General features: G+C 36.8%; 1 protein-coding gene across 4 annotated transcripts; it reads right to left on the bottom strand.

Moving 5' to 3' along the window:
• Nucleotides 1-6,797: 6,797 nt before the first annotated feature.
• On the bottom strand, nucleotides 6,798-15,589 carry Adi1 (acireductone dioxygenase 1). 4 transcript variants are annotated; one of them, XM_022085490.2, is made up of 5 exons: nucleotides 15,430-15,589; nucleotides 12,641-12,782; nucleotides 11,857-11,976; nucleotides 10,663-10,842; nucleotides 6,798-8,918 (listed from the first exon to the last, which is right to left on the bottom strand). In XM_022085490.2, exons 2-5 carry the CDS (start codon nucleotides 12,761-12,763, stop codon nucleotides 8,799-8,801), a joined length of 543 nt encoding a protein of 180 aa, XP_021941182.1. In that variant the 5' UTR covers nucleotides 12,764-12,782; nucleotides 15,430-15,589; the 3' UTR covers nucleotides 6,798-8,798. The 4 variants fall into 4 exon arrangements, with proteins under 4 accessions (XP_021941182.1, XP_021941186.1, XP_021941183.1 ...); XM_022085494.2 differs by lacking the exon at nucleotides 15,430-15,589 and adding an exon at nucleotides 15,205-15,334; XM_022085491.2 differs by lacking the exon at nucleotides 15,430-15,589 and adding an exon at nucleotides 14,779-14,932.
• Between the last annotated feature and the right edge of the window lie 4,133 nt (nucleotides 15,590-19,722).

Below are 19,722 nucleotides of genomic sequence, written 5' to 3'. Positions count from 1 at the left end.
AGGAGTACCAGAGAGAAAACATGGCCGTTAATCTTCTAAACGAAGATAATTGCACCGGTCTGATGCAGTTCAAACAGCTGATGCTTCTGATGCACGTTGAATATTCCGGTCCATAAAATGACTCCAAGAAAATATTTACCTTTAGAAAAGGAATAATAAAACTTATATTATTTTAACAAACTATAACCTAATTTTACACCGAACGTTTATGACGAGAAACACGTACACATGTATAGGTCACGACACTACAGTCAATTTTCAACCACACGCATTTCACTTGTTTAGATTTCGTAGTGCGTTTGTCAACTGTTTCTTCTTTTCAAGGGCACCTGGACAGTCAGTACGTGATGAGGTTCAGTCTTCGAAATCACAATGTGTATGCATGTTCTCCGTACACTTGTTAATTGCGGCGTTAGTATTTAATGTGTATCCCTTCAATTAACAATGGGACTGTTATAATTTGAAATGAGTGCCACCTCCGTCGTATCCCTTCGCGAACTTGCATGCACTGAAGACTGTCGTGTACTATGATCTCTCCCTATTGATCGTGCGCTGGAACTACTACGCCAATCGAGTACGCTGAGGAGACTACATGCATGTCTACGAGCAAAGATGCGTTCAGATTTATTAGAAATTTTTATTGCCATCCTCACTGTCCCTCGTTATTGGAAGCAAATGATACGACTTTCTGGAGCGCATAAAAGAGGGTAAGGGGTTTGGTTACCCACTGCATGAACTGCAGAAATATTTCACACGTGGAGGCTTATGAATGACAACAAATCAGAAACAGACACTTTATGCCTTGCGATACGTCGAATTATTCTGTGGATCAGAAATTTAGAATTTTTTTCTGTTTCTATATGTAATTCAACTGGTCTAACTCGTGTCAAAATTTATTGCAATTTTAAATATGATACAGATTATTATTATTATTATTATTTATTTTATTTTTTGTTTGTTTTTGTATTGTTAGTGCTTGGATGTTATTGACCTTATTGGCTGTTGTTAAGCACTTTAATAAATGAATTGAATTGAATTATTGAATATTACCAGTCACTAAGGACGTCACGGCTTATTCGTTGTATTTTTAATTACCTTCTTTAAATATTTTAGTTGTTTTATAAGTTGCTTTAATTAAGTCAAAGCTGTAGTATGCCTCTGTATGGAATAATCATACATTTACTGAATCTAATAAAATAGAAGGCAATGATAGAGCTATGCCATTTTGTGTTATTGTAGTTTTTATTTGGTATTTACGTAATTATGATTTAATTTAAGTTCATAAAATATGCATACAAACAAAACTGTTTACACTATGAAGGACACTAATACCAAACGCGTTTCGACCTCAAGAGGTCATCATCAGTGGCAAATAAGAAGTTAAATCATATAATATAAATCACGGTACGCGAGGTTTTATGATTAATTTAAGTTGTTTATAAATTATAGAAAACTTTATTCCAAATGATGGTGATCTCTTAGCTTTATTATTTATGTATTTCTTAAAGGGAAAAATCAATTGTCATTGATATCCGCTTGACTACAAGGCAAATAAGAGAATTTTATACTTTCAGCATGAGCAGTGCATTGAGACGTCATTGCTGCAAATGACTTATGCAGATTTTTGGACATTTTTTTTGGCAAAAACCTTACCCCCTTTGAGGTCACGATAAAGTGATTAGATCAAAAATGTAGATAATTTAGTTTTTTTGTTCTATTTATCGTTTTGTTTTCTGTACTTCGTAGTTATTTTATTTTCTTGTTCTGACACTGTAATTGGCTCCTGAAGCTGTTTATTCAGCACGTAAAATAAATAATTTATTTTAATTATAATCTGAGCCTCCGTAGCGAGCGAACAGGTTTTGCAAGTGCGAGTAGCACGTGTTCTAAGATGGCTGTCTTCTGAGTTGTATTCCTCCATCAGGACGATGAGTAATCGCCCTGATGACGGAGGCAGTATGACCTCTGAAACGTCGGTAAACTTCTACCAGACTACACGGCGCTAAAACCCAGAAGACAGCCATCTTTTCACTCATCGTCGTCTTTCAAATTGACTGCACTCCTGCTTAGGTAGACAGCCATTCTAACACGCGATATAGAAACATCAGCTGTTATCAGTTCTCCATTAGTTATTATTAGTTTTGTATTTACTTTTCATATTTTATGTAGAATTTAGTATCTTAGTGATGTCACTGGTAACTAACCCACAGTATCAAAGACCATTTGGATTGCTCCAGCAGCGGGAACATTTTTAACAAGGGGCAATGTTTTACGACAACATTTAGCATTACGTCACGACTTCAAGGTCGACTTAGACAGTACAGGTACAACGTGTCGGTATTGTAGCAACCTGCAAGGTCTGCTAAAAAAAATTATGATTCGACCTAAAACAAGTACCGATTTGTACAGGCTCACAGCCGTTTTAATATAGGATACAGAAACGTCAGATACCTCTCAGTTCCCAATCAGTATTCTTGTTTTTTGGTGTTTCATGTTTCGTGTCTAAAGATGAGTGAAACTGAGTTCTTATATTTTGTCTGTCGGTGAGTCCACGTTTAAGTGTTTCGAATGTGTGAAAGACTTTCCAGGGAAGAGACCACTCCCAACCACAACAAGAGACATTTGATAACCTTGTTGAAAATTAACTTCAGAAGATCTGGTAAAACTTACTGTGGAGGTGAAAAACTTTACAGAAGATGACGAGTTTCTTAAATCTGTACGAATTTTATCGGCACAGAGAAGCAAATCAGCTTCAGCTAACGGCATTGACGATCCAATGTACAGAGCAACGCCATCTGGATCTACCGTTTCGACTTTTAACACGTCAAGGATTAAATCTTACAGGGACGTTTCGGTAGTTGACTTGCAAAGTAAGGAATTTTCAGGTCAGATGGTTTCACAACACTGAACCATAAAATAAACTTCCTTCCTTCAAGGAAGTCCTCCATCTCCACCATAAAAAAGTGACGTCAACCTCTGATCGGAGTACGAAACTGTTTCCCTGTCTATTGTATCAAAAAAGGAAAAGTTCAATACCCTTTTTTCTCACTTTTGCCCGGAGGTTATGACTGTTAAATGCTGAGACGTCATTGAAAGATAAATTGAACTGTAAGAGGTAGATCCGTGCTAGATTAATCTTTTCATTTTTTGGTCAATGAAGATTATTGTCCATTAAGTATGGCCAAAAGGGGGGCTTATTGGTTATCGCTTTTGTGTCAGAACAACTCAAGTTTGTGATCTGACTGTTGCTAATATACCACCTACGATGACCCTGGTTCGCATTTATTATAGTAAAGAGATAACTGTAATTACGATAATTTTTTTATTAAAATGTCGGAGGTGTAAAAACTAGATTTGGTGATTTTATTGACAATGATTTTGCTAGTAAGTTTAAAATGTATTGCATTACGGAAATTTGTCTTAGTGAAACTATATTAAATTATATTTATTTCCGTATTCACTTACATGTTCAGTGCTGACAGGAACTACTAGTATTTGACGTAAAAAGAAACTCTTAAAGATTACAATTTCCAAGTCATCGTGTGGAGTTAAACGGAGATATAATTTGGAAATTACTAAGAACTGTGTGTGAGTTGAAATACATACTATGACAATTTACATAAAGGGAATCATTATTTCGCTCCTGATTTTATGGTAAACATTATTGAAAGTCCTTGGAACTTCTTACAAGTAAATTTAAATTCACATCTACATTATTTTATTATGTTGGGTGATTTTAATATACATAAATATGGCTGATTTAATGATACCCCATTTTCTAATATTTATTACTACAGAGTCACGCAATCAATAACATTTATTGATGGTTCGAATGGATTAATAAACACACAATATGACTGTGGCTATATTTAATCCTTTCACTCAACATTTTCAATCGTAGTTCACAACCTGGAAGCTTTTTCTTAATATGGAAGCATAGTGCCTTTATTTCACGAAGACAGTGGCGCTTTAGTTGCTAATTATAGAACTATTTCGATTTTGGAATTATTTTTTCAAAACTGTTGAAAATATTGTACACGACATTTCCTTTAATTTAAAATTCAAGTTACACACATGCAAGTATGGTTTTATCAAATCAAAATGTACGATAATCAATTTGATTACTTACTTAATGAAGTTCTATCTTCTGTTCGTTCACAGGGAATGTAAGTCACTGTTTATTTTTATCTTAGCCAGACCTTCGATAAAGGAGCGTATACTCTTATTGGACAAGATCGATAATCTTGAACTATCTCCACTTTAAATTAAGTGGTTTCAAAGTTACATATCAAATATCTCTTCCTTCGTTCACAACTTATGTAAGTATTCTTATCCTTATTCTGTTATCTTGAGTACAACGAGACTCTTAATTCAGATCTCTCTTACTGAATGTCATTATTAACTATCATTGAGCGAAAATTAATTTATCTTATTTTCTGATGATTTGAAAATATTTATCGAGACATAGTCTGTTGAGGATTAAATATCTTCGAGATGATATTGATTCGGGTGATAACCACATCGAACTCAACATTCACAAAACTAAATTTGTCCTTGCAATTTGTATCATTGTATCTTCCCTTCTACCTACGTATTACACCAATTATTTTTCGATTCGTTTATATCGATCATATGTACCATTTGATTACGTGAAACCTGGATCTAAAAGTCTTACAATATAGAATGATTTACATTAAAATGCAAGTCTGATTCAATTTATAAACATTCTTCTATTTAACTAAGTACAAGGACGTGTTTGCATGCATGTATGTACGTATTTGGTATGGTTCTTTTGTACCTGGAATAAAGTAGTAAGCCGACGAGGAATGCAGAACAATGGAATGCATTTGGAAAGGAAGTGTAGACTCTACACATTCTCACTCTTGTTTCTTGTCAGGTTCGGTGAAAGATGGATAAATAATTGTCAAAATAACATAGGAACTACATGTTTGCTAAGCGAGGTATTTCTGCCGTGGAATTGTCCTATTTAATAAAAAAGTCGATTAAAAATACAATCGTTCACGTAGCCAATGGCCACTGAACGAGTTTTGGTCACTTCTGCGAATCTACTGTCACGTGACCACATGAGCCAATCAGTTGGTTTATAAAATACTCAGTTGCTATAAGTGTGAAGCAAAGGCTAATTATGTATTATATACATGTATGCGCCATCCACCTTCATTCACAAAGGACAAGTTACCTAACAACCCCTTTTTTAGTTTTAAGACACTGTTTACCATTTTTAGCAATGCGCCTCGTACGTAGAAATGATGAACCTAGCAGAGACGACTTGCGCCTGCGCTGTGAGTCCGCCCGCAGTCAACTTTTTTTGCATCGTTGGTTGGCAGCATTCATGTCGATCACATCAGAAAGTTCTTCGTCATGCTCACAAAAGAAAGCCAGTGTGTCCTATTCTGAACCAGCTGAATCCAGGCTTTTTTTCCCCTCGCATCTACGCTCTGGTTTCCAAAGTGGTTTCTTTCCTTCTGGTTTTGTGACTTAAATGTTATAAATATTTTGTATCGTCTTGATGCACGCTGCATGTCAAACCCACGTATTTTTAAGATGGCTATCTTCTCGGTTGTTGCGCCTTGTAGTCTGGTGGAAGTTTGCCGACAATTTAGAGGCAGTTGCTGTATCGATCATCACGGTGGAGAAAGCCATCTTCATTTGAAAGAATCCTAAGGATTCTGAGATTAGTATCTGGGGCCGAGTTAAGTTGCTGTTTCGTACAGTAAAAATTAAAAATATAGTGCATGTCCGTCTGAAAACAGACCTATACGAACGCATGCATTAAGATACGTGGTAGATATGTTGGACAAATACTGTAAAATAAGTTCGAGACTCTTCAGGAAATATGTAAATATCTACTGTCGGCAAATCGCGAATTTGAAGGCGCATTTAATCAAAAGTGTCTCTCAACCAATTTTAAGTATGATTTGCTGAGCGCGGAACATGCATCTCGGTCACTACTGAGTGAAAGTGTGATCTGTTACGCGGCCAAAGAGGGCCGGTCACAGCAGCCGCTTAGTTGTTGGAAACCTGAGTTCGAATCCCGCTTGTCCTCGTCCTTCTGTGTTGTGTTGTCCTGTGCGTAATCAGATATATCGGAAAAGCAGACAAACGAAAAGGGGAGAAAACGGAAATAAAGAATTACTAACACTTTTTAGGTCCCAAGTTCAAACTCCAGCAGAGACATCCCACCGTTCTCCGTTGTCCTCAGTTCCTCCAGCAAATGTGATAAAACCTTAATTTAGGCAACGGCCACCTCCTTCCATATCCATTCCAGTCGATTATTCATTATCACCCTACCATTGTCAGCTACTGACGTCATTAAATAAACCATAAATAAATAAAATCTTTGGATAGATATCAAATACAACACAGCCAACCGTAATTTCAAAACAGTACCTGCGTCTTTCTGAGACCAAGCAGAAAATTAAGAAGAAATGGCCACCAGCTGTGGTCCAGGGTTGATGTTGAAATAGTGATGCAGCAAGAGAAAAAACTAAAATTCGTATTACTTCTTAGAAAGACTTTCATTTCAAACCTGACTATTTCACCTCGTTCAATTCAAGGTGCAGTTTTACCACACCCATCAGCGAAACCTTTTATTTTCTTACAAATGAGAGCAGGATTCTTTTGAGAGCGTGGGAATAACGACGTTACATTACCAGTAGGAAGACCCAAGGACCACAGGGCAAAGCACGGCTAGAGCCGACACTGACGAGTCTTTTACATTCAAATGTCGATGGACGATATTGAAGCTGTATCGACATTTTGGAACGTATACGGCATTGCGAGTTAAACTTTATTATAAACATTATAAGCATAATATACAAGATATATAGTTAATACAATACATTACTTCACAGTATTTTAGTAATATTACCAAAAACTTCCACAGAAGTTACATTTATCATACACAGAAATATAAAAATATTAATTTCAAGATGTTCGAGGGAAAATTGCAAAATATATCTGACGGCAAATTATTTGAAATCAGTGTAAATATTTGTTTAACGCGTTAGTGAGGGCCAAAGACACGCACATTCATGGTCAGCAGCTTCTTCTTCTTCTTCTATGGCTCTCCGATCCGTATTCGGTCCAGAAGCAAATTGTAAATGAAATGCGTCCTGTTACGCTAATAACCAGTAAATTTATGGTCAGGGAAGAAAAAAGAAAGAAAGAAAAAGAGGAGCAGGTTCGACCTGCATGGTGTGATGGCTCCAACTGAGACCTTGGTTTCAGTAAACCTTAAATTTAAATTATTCTTTCCAGCTGCAGAGATTAAAGATTTCCTTCAGGTTTGTGCGTACAGGCAACTCTCGGTTTAAGAACGTTCGCTATAACGAATGTCACAATTCATTCAAAATTTCTTAAATCCTCCAGTAGATAGAGTTCCTTATAAAACGAAATGCCAAACGTATAGTGAGCATAAATGTAAGATTTAAATACATAAACTTTTTAAAAAATGTATTTATTACAATAATTATCAGGAAATTATTACATGTTAATTATTACATGGTTTTAATGCTTTAAAATGGCTGCTAACGTATACGATACGTATCGTAAAAGTTCAGAAATGCAAGATACACGTAACGAACAACGTCTTGGAACGGAACTCGTTCGTAAACCGAGAGTTGCCTGTACTGCACGGACTTGTATGAATATCATACATCTCTCGGAAACGAGTTTGAAACTTTGCCCTCTCCCAAAAATTTGGATTTATATAAAAAAAATAATAATTGGAACTCTCACAACTAGCGACCGAGGTGCTATTACTTTCTGGAACAACATTATTTTTTTGAAAAGAAAAAGTATTTTCAGAAATAGCAGTAATTAAATCAAAGTATCGTAAATGCCCTCAATTTGAAAGTGACTTGAAATTTGCCATATGAGGAATTCAACCAATTATGAGTCACCTATTTTCCAACACGCAGACCTATCCTTCCCACGAAGTACTGTAAGTCATTTTTACAGTTTCTATGGTTAGGGTACACAAAAACAGCGTGACTTTCTTTGGAGGCCATGGGAAAAGTCAAGGTTCAAAATTTAATGGAAAATAAATAATTTTCCAAAAGAGATGAACTTTTAACTCTTTTCTGAAACAAAGCTATGACAAAGACTTTTCCCGGGAAATCAATAATACATATGCATATCTTTAATTGGTACACACAGCGTTAAACTACACTAATAACAATCAACGTGTCCAAATAATTCCAATTTGGGCGTCGTACTGTCACACATGTCAACAATTACTGAAACAAAACTTCAAAATGTTATGAAAGATGCTCAGGTAACAAGCCGCGTCAGGTGGTCGAACGGTGAAAGAACCATTTCTTTCGCCAACGTTTCGGCGAGCGCGCTACATAGGACCAGTTCCGTTTCGCAGCTGCCATGAGGATGAGAGCAGAGATGGCTCTCGAAACATCGGCGGAAGAAATGCTTCATTCGCCATTCAGCCACCTGATGTGGCTTCTTACCCGAGGGTGTTTCATCAACTTCGGTCGCCGCGAAAGCTTCGCTTTATACATACAAAATGTTATGTTCTAATTATGTTCAGTGCGGTTATTTGTTCATTTTGCTCCTTTCCCTCAAGCATCACAGATATATTCTGCAACGCAGTATTTCTGTGTTATATGCTTTATACACGTCCAGCACCAACCTTCCAGTCTTACATATATAAAATCCCCAATTAAAAACAAAATGTTTATGTACGTGTCTTAACACAGACTTACCATTACATATTATGTTTCATTTTGAAAAAGTAAAAGCCACCTTGAATGTACCGGTTCTCAAAATCCTTTGATTAGTTTCTGCAGGTACAGCTCACGACACTCCATATTATCAGCTGGTCTGTTATGGGGAGTCCATACCGGTTCACCAATGAAAAATCTTTTAGCCTTAATGAAGTTCTGTAACAGAGTAACATATTTATAGGAACGCTGTTTCATAAAAATGTCAAACACTATCCAATTGCCTGTAAGAGTTGCGTTATTTAACAATTCCTAATCATTTACATAGGATATGTGGTATAAAATGGTGCGATGACCTTAAGAGTATGTGAAAGGAAGTAGTCATGCCCCATTTTAAGACACTATTTCAGCGTTTGATGGAGCGAATAAGGTCAACCACTGACGGAATAGCCCGCGGTGGAATAGTGGTTGGCGTGCTCGCCACTGGACCCAAGGTTTGCGAGTTCAATCCCGGCCGAGGTCGATGGATTTTTAAGGGTGATAAAAATCCTTCGGAGCGGAAGTAAAGCTGGCGGTCCCACGTCGTAGATGTACGGCATGTAAAAGAACCTTACGAGCATGATACGAGATGTTTCGTAAGCAAAATTCAGTGGCCATTTCTCACCCGTCTCCTGATGGCTCTGGCAGTCAAATCAGGATTGAGTAGAAATAGTAGAGTCAGTGGGCTGGTCACTCGCTACTCACAAACGCACACTTCAAGACCAAGAAACCTCCAGAAAAGGAGGCGGTGACAACCCACAAACGGGTTGTCGAGCCAAGAAACAACAACTGACAGAATATCCAGTCTCCAAACCAAGATTCAAACCCAAGACCTTCCAAATATGAAAGAGTGCTGAACACTATATCAAACTCTTCAGTAAATTCTTCATAAAGAATTAAAACTTACGGCTCGACTAGCTCTTTTGAAAAGCTAATAACTGCTCAGGTAGTCAATCAACTCTCCACATTTTATGGAACCTGAGGGTTCATTACCATGGTCACAAAAGTCCACCAATAGTCTCTATCCTAAGACAGATGAATCCAGTCCACACCCTTCCACCCTATTTCTTTAAGATCCATTTTAATGTCATCCCCCTCACATGTATAGGTCGGTCTTCCAAGTGTTTTTTTTTTCCTTCAAATTTTCATTAAAATTGTTTATGCAGTTATCATCTCTGCCACGGGTGCTACATTCCCAGCACATCTCAGCATCCTCGATTTGATCATGCTAATAATATATAGTGAAGAATTTCCTGTAACATATTGGTCTTTCATGGCAAAAAGTTGTTAGCTCGCTGCCAAACCCCAACCCGGAGAACCACCCCTATCAGCTGTCCATGACTGCTTCTTGAATATTTCTGCAGCATCCTCCACCCAAAACCTTAAGATGCACCATGCCATGGTGACAAGAGACCCATTTAAAAATATTCCATGCTCCATATGTTAAATACCACAATAAACTGATGTAATAGAGTGAAAGAGAATTCAAAAATGAATTCATCACACCAATACAATGTATAATTTCTTGGTACCAAAAAACTGCTATTCTTTATTTAAAAGGAAGGAAGCGGTCATGGCCTAATTTAAGGTACTATCACAGCATTTGCATGGAGGGACTGAGGAAAACCACAACAAACATCAGGTACATATCACAATTTTCATTAAGGGTATACTCCATTTCACTTACCCTTCCTTGCTGCCAATTCACTAATGATATGCATGCAATCATTAGGCGACTAATAGTGCATCGGATGACTACATGCTTTCCCCATTTGACGGTACATTCTGGGCCTCTTTCTTACTGACAATGACTTGCAGAGGATTTGGTCCCTCCGCACTTTGGCTCTGTTTTTCAGAATTACATGCATCCGTCATCTGGGTTGGCCATTTTTCCCCAAACCCTGTATAAGAGGAGAATATTAACCTTGGAATCCAAAGTGAAACGATGATATATTCCTGATGGAATCACGATCATATCCCCACGAACAACCTCAATACGTATCCATTCATCTTTGCCATCCCTCACATCAAAATAGCCAGATCCTTCCAGAACAAGTCGTATTTCTTCATCTGTATGGAGGTGTTCGGTGAAGAAACTGCGTAGCTGCGATACAAATTAAACACAAATACAGAGAAGAAATTGAAGATATTTATACAACTCTTGTGGTACGGAAAAAAATTGATAAATGTCATTAAAATATTCTACGTTAAAAACCGCAATGAATAAAATACAATTTTTTCAGAATCTGCCATTTTTAGCATCAAACGTCAATTTAGTCTGGCCATGAGGCTGTGAAGAAATTCCGATCGTTCAAAGATTAACTACAACTGCAGGCGTCAAACCCAATGCAGCATCAATAATATGACAAAATCTAGACCACAATAAGCGTTAATGAATGAGAATCCACAATTAACACTGGTTGTCATATGTTAAGCAAAAACAACCACAGCAAAGTAAGACACGTTGACCGGAAATCTACAATTTGAAGATGAAGATAATGTGTTTTAAATTTCAGCTTTGTCATATTTTATAATACGAGGGTGAGTCAAAAATTATTTGCACTCCGGTTATATTAAAACTTCTGTTGCCTGCACTCTAATCAGCACTTTCCGTTCAAGGTCACTGCTGTGCATGGGTGAAAATGTGTTACGTCAGTGCATTTGTAACTACGGTGCAAGAAAAAATTCGGATTAAACGCAGAGGACTGCTATCCAAGGGCGTTGTGATCTTGCATGACAATGCACGTCCGCACACCTCTGCCCACACTGTTGACACTCTGAAAAAACTTCGTTTTGAGGTGTTACAGCATCCTCCCTATAGTCCTGATCTTGCTCCATCGGACTTTCACCTGTTTGGTCCCCTAAAATCAGCCCTTCGAGGACGAAGATGAAGAAGTGAAGACAGCGGTGCATTCGTGGCTCGCATCTCAGCCTAAAACATTTTTTAATAAGGGAATACGGAAGCTTGTTGACAGATGGACAAAGTGTATTGAAAAGCAAGGAGATTATGTAGAAAAATGATGTATTTGTCTTTTTTTAAAAGTTGATTAAAATAAATTCTACAGCCAGAGAGCGGATAATTTTTGACTCACCCTCGTACTTTGAGTACCATAAATACCTTTTCATCATAATTTGGTAGGCATTCCTTTGAGCATATTATCTGATCTTCATACGTGTAATTTCTGTCAAGTTTTATTTTCTCCAGTTTCTCATCCTGCACTGGATCATCAGGATTCAACTATTGTTAACACAAATTCATGATAAATAATTATACCAGCAGTTATTTAACATTCTTTCATTAACTACCTATCCTTCTACGGGTAAAAAACTTAATATTCACAGGAAACATCAAGTGTTAACAAAAGCACTATTCATTCAACAACGAACATGAACCACAGAACAGTCTGGAAGAAACAAGCACCCTCCAGCCTCAGCAGTGCACGCATGTACACTCTGTGCAACAAAAAACAATTTTAAAAATCTGCGACTTGAGAATGGAAGTGATATAAGCATAATTGAGACCATTCTTAATTTCCTTGCAATTCCTATTAAAAATAAGTAAAAGTTCCACAACACGCCACGTAGGCACTTGGGGGGAGACATATAGCTCCTATAGTTCGCAAATGTAATCTTGAGATTTGCGGAGTGAGGAAGCGGGGTGAAGGAGGAAGAATAGCGTCAACCTTTAACGCTTCGGACTTCCTGCATTCCTTCCAAGTCTCAAGATTACAGTTGCGAACAGTACTCATTCTTAACCTCGGCACTAGTTAATGGTGAGTGGTCAGCGTCACGCCCCAGCCACGTTTTATCCCTGGGAAAGGACCCCAGTACCTGTTAGGTAGGAGGCTGGGGTGGGCCCTAAAGCCAGTCTGAAAGCAGTTACCCAGTTTGTTCGTACTTACTTTGAAATATTCAACACCAGTTGTTCTAAATAGTTCATCCAAGTCAATGAAGTGAGGTGGATCTCTGTGATGTTCTAATCTTTGGTCTTCTTCTGAAGAATCCATATACCATGCTCGAACCATTTTGACAGATCCAAGTTATCTGTGAAAATGTATTTTATTCATCAATTTAAACCAAAACAGGTTATGAAAATTTATTAATACTGTCAGCATGTCTCACCCTTTAATGATAATATTCAAACATTTGTATGCTGTTTTCAGGGCATCCTACATATGGCAATACATACAGCAAGATGCTTATTCATTAATGTGTTTAAGACAGAGAAAAATTGTATGATTCAGCACAAAACCTGTCAAAAAGATAAAATAAAAATAGCCAGGGCATAACCTAATCTCTGTCTGAAGAGTTCTGTCTACTGGGTTGTTGCGCTGTGTAGTCTGGTCGATGTTAACCAACGTTTCAGAGGTCATACTGCCTCCGTCATCAGGGTGATAAATCCAGATGACGGAGGCAGTACGACCTCTGAAACATTGGTAAAACAATCTCAAATCATATATAAACATAACATTTCAAAAATGGGTTATATTTTCATTTTAATGTGTCGTGTAAGAGGACAAACCACTATTAAGTAATTTTCCATGCCAAATCAACACAGCAGATGACAAGCATTTCAACAAAGTTTGTAAGCCTAAAAAGTCTGATGAGTAAGTAAAAAATATTAAAATCTTCCTTTGTATGTCAATTCATTTCAAAGTTACTGCATTTTGAAACTTTGATGTTTCCCTTTAACCTTTTATTCACTAAAATGCTTATAACACTGGTGCTAATTAAGATACAGAGCTCATTCTTATACCAAATGAAAGCTCTTAAGTGGGGCTTTCATTTGGTATGCCATTCATAACACAAGAAACTAAAAAGTCACACAACCCATTCCCGACATGTTCTAGTTGTCAAAAAATGAAATTACATTGAAATTAGAAAAAACGTTATATTAAATGTTGAAAATGTCCACCATGTTCAGCAATGCATACATTCAATCTTATCCTCTTAACTGAAGCAGTCAGGTGAACGGTTCCTGCGTCACAGAATCAGTTCATCAAACAAAACATTGTCAGAAATTAGGAAATGTATCCCTGAACTCATCCAGGCAAGTTAAGTAAGAATGAGATTCCAAGCAGTGTTTGACAATGAATACTTTTTGCACTTGTGAAATGGACGTCCTTGCACCTTGATTGTTGAAAGAAAACTGATGAACTGGTGCTAGCATGTTACCTACATGACATGACCTGCATGGACTTATGTTCGCCTTTCTTGCTAGCATTCTAATTGCTCCCCCCCACAAGAATCTACCTGTCCTCCAAAGTCAAATGAAGATGGAAATAAATTATTTTCTTAAATTCTGTATTTGTAATTAATAAACAAAACACTTACGTCCTAATTAATAATTATACACACTGTGTCACACTACTGTCGTATATCAATTCAACTTCAAAATGTCAAAATAAAATTATACTTCTAATTCTAAGAATATTATGGGAAACAAAACTAGCAAAGGGATTATTTAGTAAACAATATTATGTGATGCATGAGCAAAATACTGTTCACCTACCTACATTTCAAACAAGTGTATGAAAGATCATCAAAATATAGTGCAGGCTTATGCACAGTTACTAGAGTTACATGCAAGTTTCCATTTGTTCAACAGCAATTTTTTTCTTTTCCATACAAAAATGCTTTAGAAACACAAACACAAGTTAGGGATTACATTTTGGTTCTTTCATAAAGCTCGTTAGCAAGAATCTAATTACCTTAATCTTGAAGAAACAAAATTTACTGTGGAACAAAAACAATATATACATTTTGAGAAAAAATAGCCTAATGGGGAAACAAGTGATTTATATTATTCTCCTTTTCTTGTTTGGAGTATAGTACATAACACATGAAAGGGGAGACAGTTAGGTTAACCAATTTCAGAAATGTGAGAGATCTTCCACTGAAAATTGAAGAATCATATATAATGGAACATGGTTTAGATCTCCTTGAATTCCACAAACAGTACGCTAACAAAGCCAACACGAACATTTTGTGATGAAGAACTATATTTTGCATTTTATCCATAGAAAGTATTCTAACCTACTTAGTCTTTGGCTGATTTCAGATTACACCTGTGGTTGCCACATCCTTCTGTCCTGTCACTAATTTAATTTCTCCCAAGTTTCTAAACCAAGGATTTGCATATATTCCACGCATATAATGTTATTAAGTCTAATCTGGAGTCCAACAACGTAATTACTGACCCAACTTAAGTCACACACAATAAAGTAAGGACGGTGAGAACATAATAAACAAATGAATACTGAACGAACATTTCACAAAGGGCTTGTAACATGAATGTACGCACTCTGTGACTTCTCAGTAAATGAATTTTTAAAGCTTGTATCCAATATTGTACTTTTAGCTCACTTATATAATATGTGTGAACTCTTCAACGTGTGACTAATTAATATTAATAATAGATCTTTAGGATATGCAAGAGATAGGCTTACACTTACAAACCACTCACCTCGCAACGCACAAGTTATCTTAATACTGAACTGTATAATAAAAACAGTTTAATCAAGACGCATGGTAATAACGAGTTTGCTACTCTTCCAGGCAGACAATTCAACGACTTAAATAGCCAAAATTTGTTTGCTCATCTCAGCGAAAGTTTACAAATTTATGTCTGCAGACTAAATTTACTAAAACTGAACACCTTTCTGAATTATGTATCTTACGGTCTACTTACAGTATATACACCTCCCGTAATAATATGCTTTGGCTCTACTGAGATCCGACCAGTATTCTGAAACTTTGCAAGTAATGGTTTAAAGTATAGCTCACAGATGTTTAATAGAGATATCCCATTCGCTCAAGGCTATTAATATTGCTACGCTCCATGAAGGTCAATTCACACTTATTAGTTCCGTCCGTATGGTGTCCAACAAAACTGATTGCTAGAATTAACTATTCACTTATATTTTCTCCATACATTGTCTCTGCATAATTTAACATTGAAATATAAACTAATTCATTCTTATATTCGTTCTCTTCCTTTCTAAAAGGTGCATTTGTAACATGTAATTCTTGCCATAACCTCTTTTCTGTAGGTTATAGTGAACAACACACAGGTTTTTGTACTTCATGTTGACTAGTCTTGTTTTATCACTATTAAATGTTGAGATCATTGGTACAGTCTTCTCCAGTAGTCTACAGTCTGCTCTACTCGGTAACAGACAAGTCTTAATCTTAGTATTTTTTTTCAGTTGATATGTTTTTTTCTCTTCAACTGTGACTTTAAGAATCTAGTAACAGCTGAGAAATTGTAAAAGATGTTTAATCATGTCATTGCTAATCAGAGGGGACTATATATCCATGTATGCAATGAATGACCACACATAACTAATATGTCAGAATTCAAAATGTCCATACCCAACTGTGTAGAATTTAGAGGAAATAGCTTGAAAGAAATCCTTTTCATGAGGACAATGACTCATCTACAAAAGTCATCTAATATTGCAAGGATGGCTAAAAGGAGGATGAGATGAGCATGAAGGGGGGAAGCAACAGGTGCAAACAAAACTTTGGTTGCAAGGGTTCCAGAGGAGTGAGACCTACACTCCATGAGAGGATTTCAGGCAGGAAACTGGCTATGACTGAGGTTATTTATAGTATTCTTCAGTTTCTTGATGTTGGCCTAAATATAGGGACAGTACCTTCAAATAGGGCATGAACACTTCTAACACCATTCTCAACTCAACATACATAACCTCAACTGGTGCTGTACTTGAGATAATATCAGTAAAAAGATAATGTAGATAGGAGCTTTGGTATATTAATTTCTATTTAATGGATAAAACATATATCTAGTGCTGTGCAGGTAGTTATGATGCTGTCTTTAGTGACAAATCTATTTAATGTCCTTCTACCTAAAGCCTAAGACAGTCACAGGTAGCTAGGACAGTGAGATTTGAGATTCTCAAAGCAGTGAGTATAAGATGGCTGAACCATGTAGTGTGGTAGAACTGAACATTTGCCAGAATACATGGCACTGCAACCCAGATGACAGCCAACTCCAGTTGGAAAAGTGTCACTGTTCAGTATATGCTATACTTTGCCCTCCTATCTATTCATATTTGCATCAACTACAATGCACTTACAACACATCCACTTGCCCTATCAAGATATTTAATATCTGTAACCTGCACCTTGTCGTGGTGGTGGGGCTTGAGTACCTCAGTGGCGGTAGCATAGCTACTGGTAGGGCCTCCCTAGCCAGATTGGTCGAGGGGGAGAGGTCAGACTAAGACAGGTACCCTGGTCCTCCAGGTTGGGGGTTGGTCGCAAGGCTAACAACCTTGCATCGTAAAAAGGAAGATGTTTCAAAACCTCGATCAAAGCCTCGGACAGACGGACCTAACAGAGGACCGATTGGAAGAGGAGCATTGAGGAGGCTATGGACCGAATACGGACCGGAGAGCCTTAGAAGAAGAAGAATCCCACAAATATTTAGTAGAAAGCAGGGCTGAGATCCCAGCCAAAGTTGGGCTGTAACATCATTAGATATTTGAAGTTAGATATGTCTACAAAGCATGGAACTAAACTTTTAAACGCTGTGTGACATGTGAGATATAAATATCACACATTCATGTTAGTTATTCCCAAATGTCCACAGATTTGTTGTAGTTTACACACACACATATTTATGAACTCTTTTTTTAATTTTTTTATATTCTGTATTCAATTAACTATTACAGGGCGCCATTAAGTAATATATGCTTTGTGTAAATACAACTAAAATGGCTATGCCACACATCAAAGTAATGAAGAAATATAATTAATTACCTTTCAATATAAAATAAACAACAATCTATATTTTTTACATTTTTCTTCACTTTCTTGGAAATTGAAACTAATTTATTTAGAAAGTAAAGTGCATAATATAATATTTACATGTTTTCCATCATTCATTACATAAGATTTAACTACATTAAATTCTTAGCCTTGAAATTGTCTGAAATCACATTTACAGGAATACTAAACATATCTACTTATAATTATGTAATAAAATATGCCAACTACAAAACATGATATATCACAGACTAGGTACATGATATATAACAGATACATCAAAATGTATCAATGTTAAATATCTGTAAATCTATCCCAAAAGTGTACATCTTATGAGAGTGTTCATATATATTGCAAGTACTACCAGTAATTAACTTCCAGTCAGGAAAACTAGCAATGGCTGGGGGTTCGTCATGCTGACCACACGTCACCCTATATCTGGTTGGATGATCGTTCACCTCTGCTTAGGCATGTGAACGTGAGGCCAGCAGCCAGCTTTGGCTCTCTGGAGCTGTTATGCCACGGATTTAATTTAATTTTTAACCAGTAATTAACTGTCAAATTTTATGAAATATGTTTTCAGCATTACAACCAATTCAAAGCTGGGGTAGCTGAGTCAGTATCATGACTGGATACAGACTGTGGACAACCGGGGTTCGATCCCGGGGGGGTGGCAGAGGATTTTTTTCTCTAGCCTCTGCATCCATACTGACTCTGGGGCCTACCAGCCTCCTATTCAATGGGTACCAGGGTCCTTTCCCAGGGGTAAAGCACGCAAGAATGAGTAGGAACCCCCATCAAGTGCCTACATGGTGTGTAGGGGGACAGCTTTACTTTTAATTTATTTTACATTACAACCAAATCAGTCAAGACTGTCACAGATAAAACAAGACCCCCACCATTTCCTTAGTTCGTATGTTGAATCAAGTTTGTAATTTGTGGCCTCTCCTCAAGTAATGCTTCTCCCCCAATTGTGCCCTCAATCTTTTCCGCACAGCATTATTCCAGGGCCAATTTCAGATTTTCCATATGGTTACAATATCATTATGTAACTGTTATTCATAAGTTTGCTACCCTGGAATAATGGTGTATAGCAAAAGAAAGAGGGCAAAAGTCATAACGAAATTTCACCAAAAAAGTGCCATACAGCCTTATTAGGGTGGAGGGCCCCGATTTCTACAGTGGCTGGGTCAATGCCAAGAAATTTACAGACCAGTAGGTTTATGTAAATTTTGTCACGTGTTTTTAGTTTGTGTTGCCATCTTATATGTTAAACCTGCACTCATAAGGGGGCAACATTAGTGCAGGAAAAATCGCATCAGCCCAGAAGAAAATGAGTGGAGAAATGGTGGTGATTTTGGAGAAACATCACATGCCCAAAAGGCTTTCCTGACCACTGTAAATGCATTGAAAATGTGAAGAAATTTTCACTGGTTCAGATGCCAGAAGGTTTTCTTTTTGATGTCCCAAAAAGTTTAATTTTTTAGTAATGTTTTATTCGTAGAAACCCCTCAAATGTTGCTGGTATTAAAGTATCAGCGTACTACAACACCAATCAAATAAGTTACTGACGTGTTATGTTTACTGAAAGAAATTCTGAATGATTTGGTTAGTTTCAAAACAGGCAAGCTCAGAGCAATGGTGATAACGGCAACAAATTCTAAACATTATGGGGATTAATACTTGGCTACCCGAATGCTTGGTCCCACAACTGAATTTCTAAAAACAGAAAACATTACGGTACATACACCAACTGAAAAGCAAACAAGTATTCTATAATATTTATAGGAATAATCATGGTTTATCCCCAAGATTACACCATCACATTTTCTCATATAACAGAAAAAAAAACAACATTGAATATGCCTCCTACGAAACTTGTCCAAAGGTACATAATTGATTCTAAACATTTATATTATTTCTAAAGTTTATTTTTAGTCAAGAAACTTAAAATTCTCATCTTTTCACAGTCATGTTTCAGTACTGGCATATCTCTGTATTAAGGTACGGGTAATATTAACCTCTCTCTGCACAACAAATTTTAGATATTTTGTTTCATCACACAAAGTATTTTGCCACAGATCTACGTACAAATAAAAGAAAATTTGAGTGAGTAGAAGTAGCCATCCTGCATGTTCAGTTATTATGTCAGAAGTTTAGAGATATTACCAAGAAAGAATCTTTCTCCATT

Source organism: Zootermopsis nevadensis, unplaced genomic scaffold (genome assembly GCF_977971745.1).
Source record: "Zootermopsis nevadensis isolate Lab colony 2312 unplaced genomic scaffold, Znev_1.0 Znev_ptg000020l, whole genome shotgun sequence".
In the NCBI taxonomy this organism is placed as follows: Eukaryota; Metazoa; Arthropoda; class Insecta; order Blattodea; family Termopsidae; genus Zootermopsis; species Zootermopsis nevadensis.
The sequence above is the reverse complement of the archived record's forward strand: the minus strand, read 5'-3'. Positions and strand labels throughout refer to the sequence as shown.